The 17,667-nt window shown below is 29.8% G+C and overlaps 3 protein-coding genes across 4 annotated transcripts in view; 1 reads left to right on the top strand and 2 right to left on the bottom strand.

Moving 5' to 3' along the window:
* Nucleotides 1–12,173, bottom strand: part of step (cytohesin steppke) — a 117,032-nt gene extending 104,859 nt beyond the window's left edge. The window contains exons 1-2 of one of the 2 annotated variants that reach the window (XM_065499330.1): nucleotides 11,694–12,173; nucleotides 10,847–10,920 (exon numbers count right to left, since the gene is read on the bottom strand). In XM_065499330.1, the coding sequence (XP_065355402.1) occupies nucleotides 10,847–10,920; nucleotides 11,694–11,775 (156 nt within the window). In that variant the 5' untranslated portion in view covers nucleotides 11,776–12,173. Of the gene's footprint in view, nucleotides 1–5,561; nucleotides 5,869–10,846; nucleotides 10,921–11,693 lie in introns of those variants that run through there. The other variant, XM_065499331.1, reaches the window with a different exon arrangement.
* A 1,665-nt stretch (nucleotides 12,174–13,838) lies between these two features.
* Nucleotides 13,839–14,272, top strand: LOC135951604 (uncharacterized). The gene has a single exon (XM_065501287.1). The coding sequence runs from the start codon at nucleotides 13,898–13,900 to the stop codon at nucleotides 14,192–14,194; it is 297 nt and encodes a 98-aa protein (XP_065357359.1). The 5' UTR covers nucleotides 13,839–13,897; the 3' UTR covers nucleotides 14,195–14,272.
* Nucleotides 14,273–14,466: 194 nt separating this feature from the next.
* LOC135950771 (zinc finger protein 91) overlaps nucleotides 14,467–17,667 on the bottom strand; it is a 48,503-nt gene continuing 45,302 nt past the window's right edge. The window contains exon 5 of the mRNA XM_065500301.1: nucleotides 14,467–14,833. Coding sequence (XP_065356373.1) covers nucleotides 14,479–14,833 — 355 coding nt within the window. The 3' untranslated portion in view covers nucleotides 14,467–14,478. The remainder of the gene's footprint in view (nucleotides 14,834–17,667) is intronic.

Here is a 17,667-nt window from a genome sequence, read left to right on the forward strand (position 1 = left end):
AACAGAAAATATATGGCTTGAATTTATGTTTCCTTTTCAATGCAGAATGCTATTGTGTAATACAACAGTAATTCAACTGCTTGACTATAATTCAAGGCTTGAATTACACTTGTTTTCAACTTGAATTCCAGTAAAAATGTTTGTTGGACATTTTCTTTTTAACTTCTTATAATTTATTCAAACTACAACATCTTCTTTCAGGAAACAAACAATTTATACAGATTTAAATACTAAATCGGTCAGATGGCCATGACCTTTTATTATAAAACATTTACAAACCCTCCATAATCCCCGATAAACCAATTTTGTCTAAAAAAATAACTTTGCAAATCTATTTGTGTACGAGCAAATCTATAAATCCAATTATTCATGTATTTAACACAAACAATTTCAACAAATTTCCAATTCTAGTTAATTTTCAGCTTTAAATTAAACTAAGGCGCAAAAAAAATAAACAAACCGATTTAAATAAGCTGTTAAAAGCCATCAACAAAATTACACAACCAGGGCAAGCAAATCTAAAATCAGAAAAACCCCGACTATATTCAATTCAATTGATAAATCTGTTAAAGAGACGTACATATGCTCACAAGCATCAACATAAAAAGATTAATTATGTGGAAAAGACCCCTGAAAAATAACACAACACAACAAAATGCAGGTAAATCTGATACTCGCCTAAAGAAAATGGAAAACAATAATGAAAAACCAAAACAATAATTAAACTAAAAGATGTTTCCAAATAATGTTAGTGGGAAATTGAAAGATAACGAACACAGATTTGCGAAATACTAAAAAGGCGCCTTAGTATTTGTGCCAGAAAATGTATATATTATAGGAAAATGTAGAAAGATATAAATTAAATTTTGTATTTGAAAGAAGTAAAGAAGAAAGAGACATCATAAACCAACAAGAAATATAAAATATGGTCATAATTATGAAAATAAAAATAGAGGAAATCCCCTCTTAATGATAAACCACATACCACTCGTAATGTGTGAAATATTTTGTGTTTGTAAATGATGGAATACTCACGAAAAACAAAAGAAAAAAAGATTAAAATTTTATGATTTAACTTAAATGCATTTTTATGAGGGGCATTATGTATCTAAATACTTAAGTTTTTCCCCCTTACCTTTTCACTTACAGATTAAAGAAATAGAAACTGTGGTATTTTTAGATTTAAAAATCCATTCTACAGTTTTGGTTTACATTTTAATTTAATTTCTCTTTAAAACCGTTAGCTGAAACCAGAAACAATAGCTAGCTGGCCATGAACTAATTTTGAAGTTGTTAATGACGTAGTTAAAGACAGAAGAAAACAGGTGCTTGAGTTAAAGAAATGACGACCGACCGGTTTGTTTTGTTAACCTTAAAAGTGTTATTTTATTTATTCTTTTCAAATGCAGAAGGCTACAAGATTAGATTTTAATGCAATAGCAAAAGGCGCTAGTAGTTAATTTAATAAAATTTTCAATGTAACTGATTAAGAATTTTGTAACTGCAAGTGGATTTGAAAATTTTAATTGGTTTTTATAAGATTAAGAAGAAACTAAATATCATTGATTTGTAAAACTTACAAGCTGATAAATTCATATCAGCAGTGCAGGTTTTATATATTTAATTGTTTTCCTAAACAATTCATATATGTTATACCCTTCACCAATAGTGGCAAGGGCATAAGTATAAGGTTGTCATTCCGTTTGCAATTTCTACATTTTTTATTTGCCACCACCATATTCTGGATAGATTTCGATATCGAAGTCGATATAGCCATATCTGTCTGTCCATCCGTATAATGAAATCAACTTTCCCCCATTTATTAATACATCCGCTATAGTCCCGGTTCGGTTGATATTTAAAATCGAGGAAATCGTCTTAAAACTTTGGTCTTCAACTCTTATTTAACATTTAAAACTATTTATTTGAAATAGAATAACAAAATAAAAAATAATTTATTTTAAGCTGTTTTTGATGTTGTTAGAATAGTCCCCGGAGGGAGAACTTCCGTTTAATAAATCTGACGCTAATTTGACAATGTTTGTCCGAGTGATACTCGCTTCGTTTCCATAGAATTTATTTTTCAATAGGTTATTTTCAGTCTCTGCTGAATATAAATTTTTGACAGACCCCTTTCCAGCCATGAAACTAAATGTTATTTTTGAATTTTAAAATTCATCAAAACTTCCTTCTAGTTACTCCGAGATGTAAAATACTGTCGGAGAACCCCTTGTCTCGAGTTAGAGGTTCTTAGTACGCATTAGTAGCGTTTCTAGACATTGACGATGTAAACCCTGTGTCAATCCTATTGACTCTAATCAAATTTGTTGTCGACCAGTTCACTGTCTACAAATGACCATTACCTAACATCTATGAAGACCTGACTCAACAAGCTTGTAAGGTTTTAAGACTATTGTATATATGGATGTGATCGGATTTGCGACCACTTATTTCCTGGAGCACAGGAATTGGATTCAGTGTAAATCTTAGCAACACGGATCTTGGGTGGAACTTGAGATATCTGATGGATCTATGTTTTTGGGAGTCATCCAATATTCGAAGCTATCATGGAACATGAACTCTCAATTTCAATAGTGAACTTGTGTCCAGAGCAACTACGGCCATTCATGAAGATAGAAGGGCCGTGGGTAGAATGGCGGGATTCCGCAAATTGGTGTAGTTTTGAAATCTCACGATGGCCTCTCGTAAGATTTTAAAACTCGATTATATGGGTTTTAAAACTGTGGTGTATGTTTTCGCAAAAAGTGAGATGAAAACTGCGAACACATAGCGTATGGAGCACGACAATTAGACTCTGTCTAAATCCTAGCAAAATGGTCTCGATAGGAAGCCTACCTTTACAGTACCTCGAATGGAACTTAATAATTCGATGGATCAAAGTATTTGGAAGACAATATATCAGATTCGAAGATATCGTGGAACTTGAATACTCAATCGATAATATCGAGAGCGACTCATCATTTATTCATGTAGAAGTGTCATAAGGAGGTCATAAAGAATTGCTCTTTGACATGGTTGTTAAGGTCAACTTGGTAAGTGGCGAACACTTTTAAAATCCAAATCCTTCGACTTCAGCACTTACAACACCATGTAGGATATTTTTGTCACGATGTAAATCTTATGGCCACATGATTTACTCACAACTCTGCCATAAGAATGGATTGCTATGGATGAATGACATCGAAGGACCATAGCATGTTCTATATAAGTTTTTACGGTAAATTCTTGATAATATTGACTGTTGCACATCCAGATCTTTCTATTGTTAATCAAGACTGCACAAACTGTTAGGGAACAAATTCTTTGTGTGAGTCTTACTTTACTGTTGCAAGAAATGATAAACAATACTCACTATTGCATAGCCAGGGGGCTAATTACCGTAGTCGAACATGATCGAATACTTATTCGAACGTATAGAAAATCATAATAATTGTGCTCCATAACCAACGAGTTTTTACTCAAACACTAATAAGCGTTCGAAATTTATTTCAATTACGATTGCGAGAAGTTGCCCCCAGATCTTTTATTGACTGGAAATTCTCAGTGGTGATCATTACTGGACTAATTAAAAAGAATTTTTCAGACTCTGCCAAAACAGTGCCGCGAAATGACTTTCTCTTCCAATTAGATCCTAGACAATATATACTTTTACACACCCAAACCTTTCTTCGACTAGTACTTCTCTACGGTTATCACGACTGGACTAACTGATAAGGAACGAACTCTCGGGGTTAGTTTATATTTGATATCATTATTAACACGAAGGATAAGATATGACAAAAATCGTATTATTTATCCAAACAGCCTGAAATCTCTCTTCCAATTCGGTCTTTGAATACCGGGCATCTTTGAGTGAGTCTTACTTGGCTGTCTGCAGGAAATACACAATACCGATTATTGCACACCCACTGGAACTGCTAGTTCGAGATCTCAGTCATAAAAGGTTCCGAGAATCGTCTAAGACTTTTTTTAAGCCAAACAGCGCTAAACTCCTTTATGGTTGTCTATGTGACCTCCAAATTTGGTCTTTGAATGCCGGGTATCTCTTAAAGAGCTTGCGAAACATTTCAATATTAGAATGTAATGGCAAAGAGATGAACTTCACTTTTAGATGTGGATATTGGCCAATTTGTCGGCAATCGTTTAAAAATGTAATCAAACGAACACACTACGATTTGCTGCAGAACAATTGGTCAGAAAAGGACAATGATATGAATAGATATAGTTTTAGATCTACGCGTTCCGCTACGGAATCTAATAGGGCTGATAATTGTTTATTACTAGTTTGCTGAAACGCTAGGTGATCGAATCACCCACATAATAACTTCTGTAGAAGTTGTTGGAATGATTGGGAGAAAACGGCGAGACGCCCTCTCTGCCACTGTCCGTCAATGGCGGATCAAAGATTTATGACGCTGTGTATATGATCTTTGTATGATATGTGATAATAAAACGTTAAATGCTTGTCTTTATTAAATTAAAACCTGGACGGTCGCAATAAACATTTTGCAAATAAACTTGTCTTGTGATAAAGTAGTCTTCAAAAGGTAAAATAAAAAACAAATCCAAAATGAAGTGGTGTTACAGCTTTTCTTACTTCCGACTCTAAATTTCTAGGAATCGCAAAGAGCCCAAGAATAGCTTGTTTGCCAAACTTTTCTTACCGATTGCTCACTGAAACTTATGGTGAATGTGTTTCATCGGTTTCAATGTACCAGCGATGGTTTATGCCGTTTGGTGATTTTGGATGCATTACGATAACCCCAATCGTAAGAGTTCGCCGAATCGACATCAAAACCAAATATCCATGGCGCTAAGGAATGCTCTGTTTCTGGTGGGGCCAAAAGTGTCCTATCTATTATGAGCTGCTGAAATATGGCCAGACAATCACAGGGAACCTTTACTGAACGTCATCATGACATGGTGGTCTACATTTTGCAATACGGTTAACAACTATTTAGAATGAAGTGGTAGGGAAGTTTTGCCTCTCCCGCATTATAGTCCAGACCTTGACCCGTCCGACTACTATTTGTTGCGTTGCAGAACACTCTCTGGGATAAGCTTCTCTTCAGAACAGAGTATCCGAAATTGGCTTGATTCGTTCTTGGATGAGCAGTTCTTTTGGCGCGGAATCCAAACGTTGCCGGAATGATGGGAAAAGTCATAACTAACAATGGCCAATACTTTGAAAAAATTTATATTGCACAAATGTTTCAATATAAAAGCTAAAAATTTGAAAAAATTTCGCATTTTCATACTTTCAGAGTTTACATAAATGTAGGGTTAGACGAACATCGTTTAACAATTTGAACTTGAAAACGAGAAATGAATGAATTTAGTTTTGAAGAATGTATAGATTTTTTAATAATTATGAGTACTTTGGGAATTCCTAATGAAATCAAACCAGTTAATCTTAAGGTTAAGCTAATTCTATGCATAAAATGCTCATGTTTAATGTTTTCTTTTAGATTTTAAAGCAAAATGTATTTAATTTTTAAAATCCTGCTTAAATTTAAAAAATTCATAACCCATGTACTTACCCTAATTGTATATTTGAAATGTCGTTTACTTCTAAACAACCTTCTAAACATTTTTCTAGCAAAAATGTCCTTCGCTTGTTTGCTTTTTGTGAAAACAGGATATTTTTTTTTAATTTTTTCGTTGATGTATTTAAACACTAATGCCGAGTGTTGTTGTTATTGTACGAGTAATCCTCTTGTTGTCAGGGTTTATTATTTTATATGTTCTATTTTATGATTTATGTCATGAGTCTTTAGGTTTATTTTTTCTAAAAAGATCTTAATTTATGTTGCTTTTTATTGTTTAGCGCCCGCGCTTAATACTTTTTTCGAAATGAAAAATATACAAAAAAAAAATGAAAAAATATGTGTAATAATAATTTTTTAACGCTTTGTTTACATTAACACGTGACAATAAGTACAAAAAATATATAAAAAATAAACCAGATACGGTGAATGGAGAGGAGAAGTCGAATACTATACAGTATAGCAGAATTGTGAAGCGTGTGTAAGCGATGTACATAAGTGGATGAATTTCGTTGTACAACACAACTGCGAACAATTTAACAGTTAAAACAAGTGAAACATGTGTAATGAATGGGATTTTCAAACAAAAACAACTACAACAACATTAAAGACAAAAGAGGCATTATTTAAGGAAGAAGCAGAGGTACAAGAAACAACAACAAAAAAATACAAATTCTAGTATGACAATCATGAAGAAGCACAAAATTGAAATCAGTGTAAGCACAAAACAAAAGAAACATGTGTATGGGTTGCTTCCATGTGTGATGGATACTGTTTTTCCAAGGGGAAAAGGGCAAATACTGGCCATGTTAAAGAGCTGATGATGATGGTAGTAGTAGATTCATTGTAAATTATGCATGCAGTAAGTAGTAATCAACTTTTTGTAGTGTTTCATTTTAATATCAATAACAGAAGCCGTATTATAATTATGGGGGCATAATTTAAATTAACGGTTTTTACAAAACAAGAGCAATATTGAAGCATTAAAGAGAATTGGTTAAAAAAGAAAACATTAGATCTTCAATTTCTGTATTAAAATTCCTATATTTTTACAAACAAAGATTGTGGGTATTGTTAATTTTTTTTAAAAATATTTCCACTGTTTTTTTAAGATTTTACTTAATCAAAATTCTTTCAAAACAAAATTTCCCCCAAAAATATTATGAATGGAATTTTTTGCTTTATCTTCCTTAGTTGCAAATTTCTGCATTAAAATTTCCTTATTTTTTTTTATTTGGGATTTTTTAAGTTTGCTGGGATTTTTTATTAAGTTTCTGGGAATTGATCATTATTGTTGCAAATTTAAAATTTCTGCTTTTTAATAAGATTCGCACTACTTTTTTAAGTTAAAAACTTAAATTTCCATTTATTATTTATGAATGAATTTATTTGACTAGAAACGTGAATGTTCCTGTCTTTAACTTTTTAAAGTTAAAATTTCTGTATTAAATTTTCCCCATTTTAATTAACTGTGATTTTTTAAGTTTGCTCAGATTTTTATTATGGTTCTGGGAATTGATAATCTTTATTGTAAATACTAGATTCTTGCGTTTTTTAAACAAATACCACTCTTTTTTATGTTTTTATAAATTCCCATTTATATTTTCAAAATTCCTTTGTAACAAAATTTTTCCAAAAATTATTTATGAATGAATTTTTTTCAATAGAAAGTCTTCTTGCTTTTAACTTTTTAAATTAAAAATTTTGCCATTTTCATTAACTGGGATTGTTGTTAGGTTGCTGGGATTTGTGTTAAGTTTCTGGGAATTGATAATTTTTATTGTAAATAATACATCTTTAATTTCTAATATGATTACCACTATTATTTTAAGTTCTTACAAATTCCCATTTAGTTTTTCAAAATTCCTTTTTAACAAAATTGTCCCAAAAATTATTGAATTTTTTTAAATAGAAAGCCTATTTGTTTTTAACTTTTTAAATTCAAAATTTCTGCATTTAATTTCGCCAGTTTCATTAACTGGGATTGTTTTTAGTTTGCTGGGATTTTTGTTAAATTTCTGGGAATTCATAATTTTTATTGTAAATAATATATCTCTTCTTTTTAATATGATTACCACTATTTTTTTAAGATTTTACAAATTCCCATTTAGTATTTTAAAATTTTCTCAGTAAAAAAATTGTTCAAATAATAATTATGGTTTAAATTTTTGTAAATGAAATCTTATTTTTTGTTGTTTGTTTTCAAATTCCAAACTTTTGTATGACAATTTCCCTATTTTCAATAACTGGGATTCTTGTTAATTTTCTGGGAATTGATAATTTTTGTCGTATAAAATAAATGATTGCTTTTAACAAGATTCACACTATTTTTTTAAAGATTTTACAAATTCCCAATTACTTTTTCAAAATTCCTTTATTACAAAATTTCTTTAATATTTATTATGGATGAAATTTTTTTAAAGAAAATCTTATTTTTTTCATTATCTTGTTAAATTTAAAATGTTTGCAATAAAATTCTTCTAATTTTATTAACTGGGATTCTTGTAAGGTTTCGGCGATTTTATGGTTATTTTATGGGAATTCATAATTTTTGTTTGAAATAATAAACATTTAATTTTTAATAAGATTTTTTTAAATTTCATAAATTCCCATTTACTTTTTCAAAACGCCTTCATGACAAAATCTCCCCAAAAAATAATTATGCATTTGATTTTTGCTTTAATTTTTCTAATTCTAAATTTCTATGTTAAAATTTGTTTATTTATAATAACTGGGATTGTTTTTTGTTTTCTGGGATTTTTGTTAATTTTCTGGGAATTCATAATTTTTGTTGTAAATAATTAATTTTGAATTTTTAGTAAGATTACCACTCGTTTTTAAAATTTCATAAATTCCCATTTACTTTTTCAAAACACCTTTATGACAAAATGTGCCCAAAAAATAATTGTGGATATAATTTTTGCTATAATTTTTCTAATTCTAAATTTCTATATTAAAATTCGTTTATTTTTATTAACTGGAATTCTTGTTTATTTTCTGGGATTTTTGTTAATTTTCTGGAAATTCATAATTTTTGATTTTTAATAATTTTGAAACTCTTTTTTTAAATTTCATAAATTCCCATTTCCTTTTTCAAAACGCCTTCATGACAAAATCATCCCACAAAAGAATTATGCATTTGATTTTTGCTTTAATTCTTCTAATTCTAAATTTCTATGTTAAATTTTTTTTATTTTTAATAACTGGGATTGTTTTTTGTTTTCTGGGATTTTTGTTAATTTTCTGGGAATTCATAATTTGTGTTGTAAATAATAAATTTTTAATTTTTAATAGGATTCCTACTCTTTTTTCTAGATTACATAAATTCCCATTTACTTTTTCAAAACGCCTTCATGACAAAATCTCCCCATAAAATAATTTTGCATATAATTTTTTCTTTAATTTTTCTAATTCTAAATTTCTATATTAAAATTCGTTTATTTTCATTAAGTGGAATTTTCGTATGATTTCTGGGATTTTTGTGATTTTTCTGGGAATTCATAAATTTTTCTCCAAAAAATTATTTTCTAATAAATATATAATGACAAATATTAAAAAATTCCAAAAAACATTTAAATTATTTTATTTTGAAGACAACCAATTATTATTTCTGATATTTTACAGGTTAAACTTCTTTATTTTTTTCTTTATCCAAGCTAATGAATGAAAACAGCATAAAAGAATTTGCAAAAAGAAAAAGTCTCTAAAGCAGACTTAAAGAAAAAAACTAATTAAACACTTAAAAAACCAAAGGTGAATGCTCTAAACATTAAATAAGTCATAATAATTTGATAGTTTAAAAAAAGCTGATAAGAAAACTGAAAAAAACCTCACTTAAAATAACACACACAATACAAATTTGCATACGAGTATAACGGGCGGGCAAAACTGAAGAAATAAAAGACAACCACTAAAAAAAACAATAACAAACTTTATAAAATGTATTAAAAAAACAACAACAAAAACATAATAGTTTCAATAATAGCATGATTTTAAATGTAAACAAACCATTTGACATTTAACACTTGGGGTGAGTATAGAATGACAAGTAGGGATTTAGAAAAATGTTGCTAAAAAAATATTAACAAATTAAATTATCTAATTTAGATTTTTAGTGGTATGAATTTTTGAACATTAAAAAAAAACAATTAATTGTAATTAAAGATGAGCTCAGAAAAGAAGGAATGTGTAGTTGAATAATGAATCATTAAAGCAGAGCAGTACATTATTTGTTGATTATGGAGAGAGTTTTAATTGTGAGTAGTTTCGGGCAAAAATATAACTAGAAAATATAAGAAAATTTTGATTCTAGGTTTATCCTTTAATTCCCATTTTTCATTAACTGGGATTGTTGTTAGTTTGCCGGGATTTTTTTAAATTTTATGGGAATTGCTAATTTTTGTTGCAAATAATATTTTTTTGATTTTTATTAAGATTCACAGCCTTTTTTTAAGATTTTACAAATTCCCATTTACTTTTTAAAAAATCCTTCATAATAAAATTTTCTCCAAAAATAATTGTGGATGAATTTTTTTTATTATACATATGTATATATTTTACATTAAATTTTTAATATCCAACTGTTTGCTTTAAAATTCCTCTATTTTCATTAAGTGGGATTCTTGTTAATTTGCCGGGATTTTTTTAAGCTTTATGGGAATTGCTAGTTTTTGTTGCAAACAATAAATTTTTGATTTGTAATAAAATTCACACAGTTATTTTAAGATTTACAAATTCCCATTTACTTTTTAAAAATTCCCTTATTGCTTAATTTACCCAAAAAATTATTATGGATAAAATTTTTTGTGAAGAAACTCTTAATTTATGCTTTAACTTTTTAAATTTTGCTTTAAAATTCCCCTATTTTCATTAACTGGGATTCTTGTTAATTTCCTTTCACATTGCTTTTTTTAAGATTTTACAAATTCCCATTTACTTTTTAGAAATTCCCTCATTGCAAAATTTGACCAGAAAATAATTCCGAAATTTATTTTCTTGTGAAATTTAATAATTATTTTAAAACAAATTGTTTTTCCTGCTATTTTTTACGACTCACTTTTCTTTCGAAAAACGTCTGCAAAAGTTTGCAATTTATAATTTGATTAGATTATTTTCTAGGCGAGCCTTAACGTTCCCATGTCTGCTTGCTTGCAAAACTAAGTTTCTGGGAAAAAATGCTTAATAAATATTTGTTGTTTGGCTGCTGGTTCGAGAGAAATATAATGAAGCTTAAAATTAAACCTTTTTGTTACGTTTAAAGTTGAATGTATGATAATTACCTGAATTTCTAACAACAATTCTTGACGTCTTCTGCGCAATTCTAATAATAATTTCTGTTGTTCTGGGGTCAATTCTGTTAAAGAGAAAAATATAAAGTACAGAATTAGTAAAAAAGAACAACAACAAAAATACCTTAATGTAAATAACGGAAGTTCATAGTTTAGAAACAAAATTTAGAACTATTTTTGTCCGGGAGCAAAATAAAAACAAAATTTTGACAGCTGTTTAGACACACAAAAACACACATTAAACAATTAATGGTGAAGAGGCATACAAGGGAAAAGGAAACACATATTTGAAATTATTAATAAAGTAATTGAAAAATAAATTAAATTAGGGGCTTAGGAGAATTGTTTTTCTTTTCAAAAAGTACTTAAGTTGAAGCTGTAAAACTATTTAAACGAACGAACAGCTTGTTGCTTCAGTCAGTCAGTCATTCATGTATAAATAAATTAAAACAAAAAACCCACCCTCATTCACTAGCACTGCTGCAGCAAGCAGTTGGTTATTACGTCGCTTACAATACGTACTTCCAACAAATATTAGCAATAATAAAAATTACAACAACCACAAGAAATATTGCATGCTAAAGCACACAAAACCAAGGAGTGTCCCATTTGCAAAGAAACGAAAAACTAAAGATAAAGTTTCAATATGTGTGTTAAATGTGTTCATGTTGTAAGTGAAGGTATGTAAAACTGGATTTTAATAGAGATTTCCATCTCAAGACTTTCACTTGTTCCTGCTGTAACATTTTTCCAAATTTATTTTCTACCTATTGGACATCAAAGATGTAACTGGGAATTTCCCAAATTCTTTATCACTTAAAAACTAAATAATTTTTACCTTGCATCGCAAATTCATTTCGTCCCGTTGTTGCATTTGTTGTTGATGATGTATATGACCGTGTATCCATTGTTGTTATCATATTTTTTATTTATTTATTTTTTCATGTTATTTCTTGATTCGTTTACAATATATTTTTTATTTAATTTACACACACTCACACTCACTGAACACACATTTGATGAAGAAAAAAAATGATTCTGTTCACCTCTAATTTTTTCCTTTCAAATTTTCTCTGTAATATTTGCAATTATTTCGACATTTTCTATTAAATATTTTTGTGTTTTATTGATTGCTGTGATTTTCTCTACAGGTTTATTTTATTTTTTTAATTTAATTAAGGCTTAATTTTGTTACAAATCGCGTTTAAAAAAATGATTTTTTTTACTTCTTTTCTTTCGTACTCACTTTACGTACACAAAAACTATTAATATTTAATTCTTGTTGTTTTCTGTTCCTCTTTTTTGTGTTGTCTTTCTTTTTTTCTTATTTTGACAGCCATTTTTTATGTTTGCTTTGGCTGGGCAGCAGGGTTGTATTTGGTAGGTAATTACATTAACATCAGGGTAATAAAGGTAAGGCAGGGTATAAATGTCGGTAACATAGTATTTACAATAGTAGAATTAAGCATTTAATCACTTAAAAAATGTTTATTTTAAAGTTTATTGCGATAATAATCAATTTATTTAATAATATTTTTAACATTCACTGCAAAATATTGATTACATAGTTAATTAAGTTAAAAAATAATAAATTTTGTTTTAATTCTTATAAATTAATATAGATGTCTCTGATTGTAAATTGGTTTTGTTAAATTTAGTTTGCAGTGCCATTTATAAACATAGTGACAATTAAATGAGGTTGTTGTTTAGTACATTCTTCCACCCATTTTGGACACATACTCTTATCATCGAAATTTCCGTATTAACCCTTAAATGACTGTTAATAAATTGAATGCAATTTAATTTTTAAATAGTCAATACTTAATTTATTATAAAATTTCTCTAAACAATTACATATTATGATGATATTTTTGGAAAAAATCTTAATGTTTGCTTAAATGTCTGTATTAAAATGACCAAATTTTCTTTAGGTGGGATTCTTGTTTATATGCCGGGATTTTTAATATTTTTTTTTGAAATTGTTAATTTTATTCGCAAATTAGAAATTTATAATTTTGAAATTACCTTTCGCCCCAATACCCCAGTTAGTAGCAATTTCCTTCTTTCAAGAGTAGATGCCAATGTGGGCCTAGTTTATCCTTTTCTGAATGTTCAGGTTTCAGGATAATAATTTATTTAGAATGATGCTTAGGAACTTTGCACTATCCCTGATCTCAAGAAAGATTCCATTCGGTCTAGGGGGTCTAAAGTCATTAATCTTGCCCCAGAACCAGTTCCGTCTTTTGGGGGTTCATACTAAGAATTCAGGCAGATGTAAATTGAGTATTATGTATGATTTATTTTTAACATAAATTCTTCATTTCTGTTATGTATTTTTAAACTCAAAATTTCTATATTTAAATTCTGGGATTGTTGTTAAAATTAAAAAAAACAAAAACTTGTAAAGTTCATCATAATATAACTGTTATAACTGAAAATAAGTAGGTTGATAAATATAACTGTTTTAAACACAGAATACCTTAAAATACAACTCTGTTTTAAATGGCTTAGTACTTATTAGCAAGTTTGCCTTTTAAGTCTTTTGTATTTACATGCCAAAATGAAAACAAACAAAAAAAAAACAATAACTAAAAGCCTTCACTTCACACAAACTAATGACATGCAAACACGAAGAGATAAATAAAACAAATAAAAACAATCAAACTAATAATGACAGTAACAAATTGACAAGAAAACAACAGCAATACGAAAACAATAGCAAGGTAAGTGTAGCATAAAACGATCAAAAAGAAACTAAAATGGAACCAAAAACAACAATAACAATGTCTTAATAAAAAGTAATTAACAATTAAAAATGTTGCTCAGCCGAGCCCAAAAAAAAAGTAAAGAAAAATAGTATATTCAAACAAAACAAACGCCACACACAACAGACAGCAAACGAAACAGCCTCAACAGTTGAACTCCAACCACCACTAAATTCATACACATTGTACAGATTAAAAAGTGGTTTAAAAGTGATTTGTTTCTACTTTCGTGCAAAAATAATATAAAAGTTAAATTTATAACATAAAATAAACAAATATGTGGCGTTATTTAATGACCAGTTTTCTAGTTAATGTTTTATTAAACATTTTCATGCCTTCAGCTGTTTTAAGCTATGATCCAAATGACAAGAAAATTGCTTCGGTCTTGCCACCGGAGGGCATGTTTGAGGCTTTCTATCCCCGGGAAATGGATGGTGTGCCGAATAGTGCCTCCCGGCCAGCACATGCTCATGGTTCGTTCTTTAAACATCGTAATCCTGCCCTGGTGGATACAAAAAATGCTGCTGCTTATGGCTATCGATTCGATGGTAAAAGGAGATTTAATTTTGATTAAGAGTAAATGAAATAAAGTGTATTTTGTTAGAAATAAAGAGTAATAAATAAAATGCTTAAAGAGAGTTTTGTTTATAAATTTTGTTGTTTGTTTTTGCTTTATTGTTTTTATATAAAAAAAGCTTAAAAATTACAGTGCATGAGTGTCTGTGCTATAAGTACAGGGTTTGTGTGTTTGCTTAAGAGGACACTACTTAACAGTGCTACCAAGTTTGATAACTAAATATGTAACCAGCTTATTTAGTAAATACTTAAACCTTTTTGCTATTAAAATGTTTTTTTCCGTTATTTATCCATTTTGTGTTGGTTTTTCAAATGCTTTTGATATTCTTGATGGGAATTCGTCTTGAATATTTCTTTAATTTTAGTTTCTTCTTGTGTTTCATCTTTCTCCAGTTCTTCTTTACATTTACAACATTCGAACACAAATTTTCCTGCATGTTTTTCTGTTTTTAAAACGTGTTTACGCAAATTCTCCCAGGTGGTGCTGCGAAAATCACAATGTGGGCAAGAGTAGGGCTTTTCGCCGGTATGCTGACGCATGTGCCTTTGTAAATGACCCTTTATGTTGGTTTTAAAGGCACATTTTTCGCAGGCAAAATGTTTTATTTTAGAGGTGGGTAAATGGGAGTGGAGGTGTCTGGAATTAAAAAAAAATAATGATTTTTTAATCAAAATCTTATTAAAATTAATAAAGGTTATAAAGATCTACATAATTCCACTAAAATTGGTATTGAAAAATCTCTTTATTATAAAAAACATTCCTTAAAATTGTTTGTTAAAATTTTGCCAAAAACTAACAAAAAAAGCTCTACAACATTCCTATCTAACGTCACTACCACCAACCTGCCAACGAAATCAGATGAAAATGTCCTTAACTTCAACCAAATGAAATGTGAGAGTTAAAATCAGTAAAACACGATTTAAAAGCGTAAAATTCATCGACAACAACCTCAACAACAAATAACTAAAACCTAAAAAAATATAACTCATATCGTATTGAGCTTAAAACCAATGAATGCTTAACAGACATAGTCGTAAGTACATGAGTAGATTTCGAATTAATTGCCGCATTGAGTTGAGGCACAGGCCAGAGTGGTCTTTTTTTATACTTGTCGTTCCTCTTTTTATTTTTTTGTAGTTGAATTCTAAGCAAAAGACCAAAATCATAGCAGCAGCCACCAACGCAAAATACACAGAAGCCGCCATAAACAACCAACTTAGACATTTTGGGAATTTGAAAATGTTCTTGTACTAACAGAGTTTCAACGTACATTAATGTACATTCGATGGAGTACGTATTGTTATTCAATATTCTAAAAGTTCTTTATGGTTGGAGAATAGGTATTTAAGGTCTGATATTTGGTTTGGGTCAGGAAAATTTGTTTTCTAAGGATTGAAACTTTCCATATTATTATTTTAACGTTTGTCGTTTTGTTTTATAGCACGAGACCCTGAACTGTAAATATCAGTTGATGATCATATACTTCGATCCTGGTATCTTGTTTTTGATTAAATTGACAACTACTTCTATAACGGCTATTGAAAAGATCCCCTCAAACTTTGAGATCGAAATTCAAGTGAAATTTAAAGCAGCTTTATCCACCACCCGAGAGAGAGCGAAGGAAGGATGGCTAGTGAATAGACACAAAATATATTTTTAAGGGGCATCATCCCAACCCTAAGATGTGTTACGACTGTAGGAAAGTTTATGAATAGTAACTGTATCACCCGAATTGCTGAAAGAAGAACATGGGATCGAGAAACCGACAAATTGAAGAAACCGATCTATATATTAATGACTCGAAGCCAATTAGCTTCTTGTTCGTTATAAATATAGTCTTTCATGTAAAGATTAACAGTTTGCTAACAAAATTCGAAGAAACGACAACGTTAAATTTCGGAATATGATGACGTGTAAGAAGGAGATAAATTTCTAAATCATATAAAGAGATTTGAAGGTTATAAAGGTCACACGTCACTGTAAGATAATGAGTAATGAAAATACTAGCATATTGTAAACCTAGAGAATACTGAGCCATTTATGGAGTTCAAGAAATATCTCATAGAATGGATATTTAATGAACAGGTTGAACACTGTCGTATGGACAACTAGTATCTACACGGAAACCCTAACAAAAATAATATTGATGAAATCCTGAAACTAAATAGATCATACTGGACATAAGAAGCTAACCTCGCATCAATCATGTTATTATACAATAGTTGTTACGTGGGTTGTTAATTCAATTTTTAAAATCAAGATTTATTTTATCAGTTAATCATTCATTTAAAGAATTAATTGCGAATTAATACATAGGCTAAATTCATGGCCCGTTTTCTCATTGTATCGACAAACTGCCTGTTACTAAATGTCAACATAAATTTATTAGGCCGATAAACTGTCCGTTAACAATTTTGGTTTTCTCAATATACCGACAAAAAACATTATTTTCAGATGGCAATACCTCTCAAAATAGATGTGAAAATTGGGAACCGTGCCTTCAAGTGACAACATGTTTACATAAATCAGCTGTTTAATGTGGCCATCGACAGCCGGAATCTTTTGAAAAATTCATTATCCTGCATGTCTGCCAGGTAGTTAGGCCTGGAAATCACTTGGAACTCATGTTCTTCGAATTCATCCTCCATCAAATTAATGTTAATTCCTCTATTAAACTTTTTTTTTATAAAATCTATTTAATTTCGTTTACAAAAACACAAACACATAAAAACTATGAACAGCAGTCAGCTGATTGAATTTATCTGTACCATAAATAATAATTGGCAGATGAGGTCGGGTTAGTTTTGCGACAGATTAGAAGCAAATGAGACATTGAGAAAACCAAATTTCTTTAATCTGCTGTATTTCGTTGGAAAAAAAGATTATCACCTAATGAGAAAACGGCCCTATAAGTGGTAATCGTAGACCACCCTACTTGTCTCTTTCAACACCAATTCTAGTCTGTCAAATTCAATATCTTAACGAAGAGCGATATGAATGTTCCGTTGTGCCACACTTCGTTAGCAGTTTCATTTCCCCGGATTCTGGAAATAATTTTGACCATATTTTTGAATAGTACTTTCCGTAGACATGATGCCTCCGTGGTACTTTCCAAATCACACTTCCATGATTCCCGATTGGCTCTTCTGGTTTCCCTCTTGAAAGTATTGAAGCTAAGCCGATAGTCGTACCAGCTCAACGGATCTTGGACCCACATCGCCTCATTAAAACATTTCTTACATTATTTCCTTATCTGTATTATTATAAGATTCCGTCATCCGAAATTTCCTAGGTCTTTGACGCTCCCAACACACGAAGTATAGAAAGCATACCTTAACGACCTGGATAGAAAACTCAATGAGTCGTCTAGATTCTGTGTACCATCTTATCTATCTATTTCTGGAGGTGGTATTATATCACCAACACTACTGAATTTCGCCCATTTCATTCTCCTAGGATTTTTAAAGGTT

This window comes from Calliphora vicina, chromosome 2 (genome assembly GCF_958450345.1).
Source record: "Calliphora vicina chromosome 2, idCalVici1.1, whole genome shotgun sequence".
Lineage (NCBI taxonomy): Eukaryota > Metazoa > Arthropoda > Insecta > Diptera > Calliphoridae > Calliphora > Calliphora vicina.

What these genes read in the sequence shown, in the direction of transcription:
- LOC135951604 (XM_065501287.1), top strand. Translation starts at nt 13,898, where the DNA reads ATGTGGCGTTATTTAATGACCAGTTTTCTAGTTAATGTTTTATTAAAC.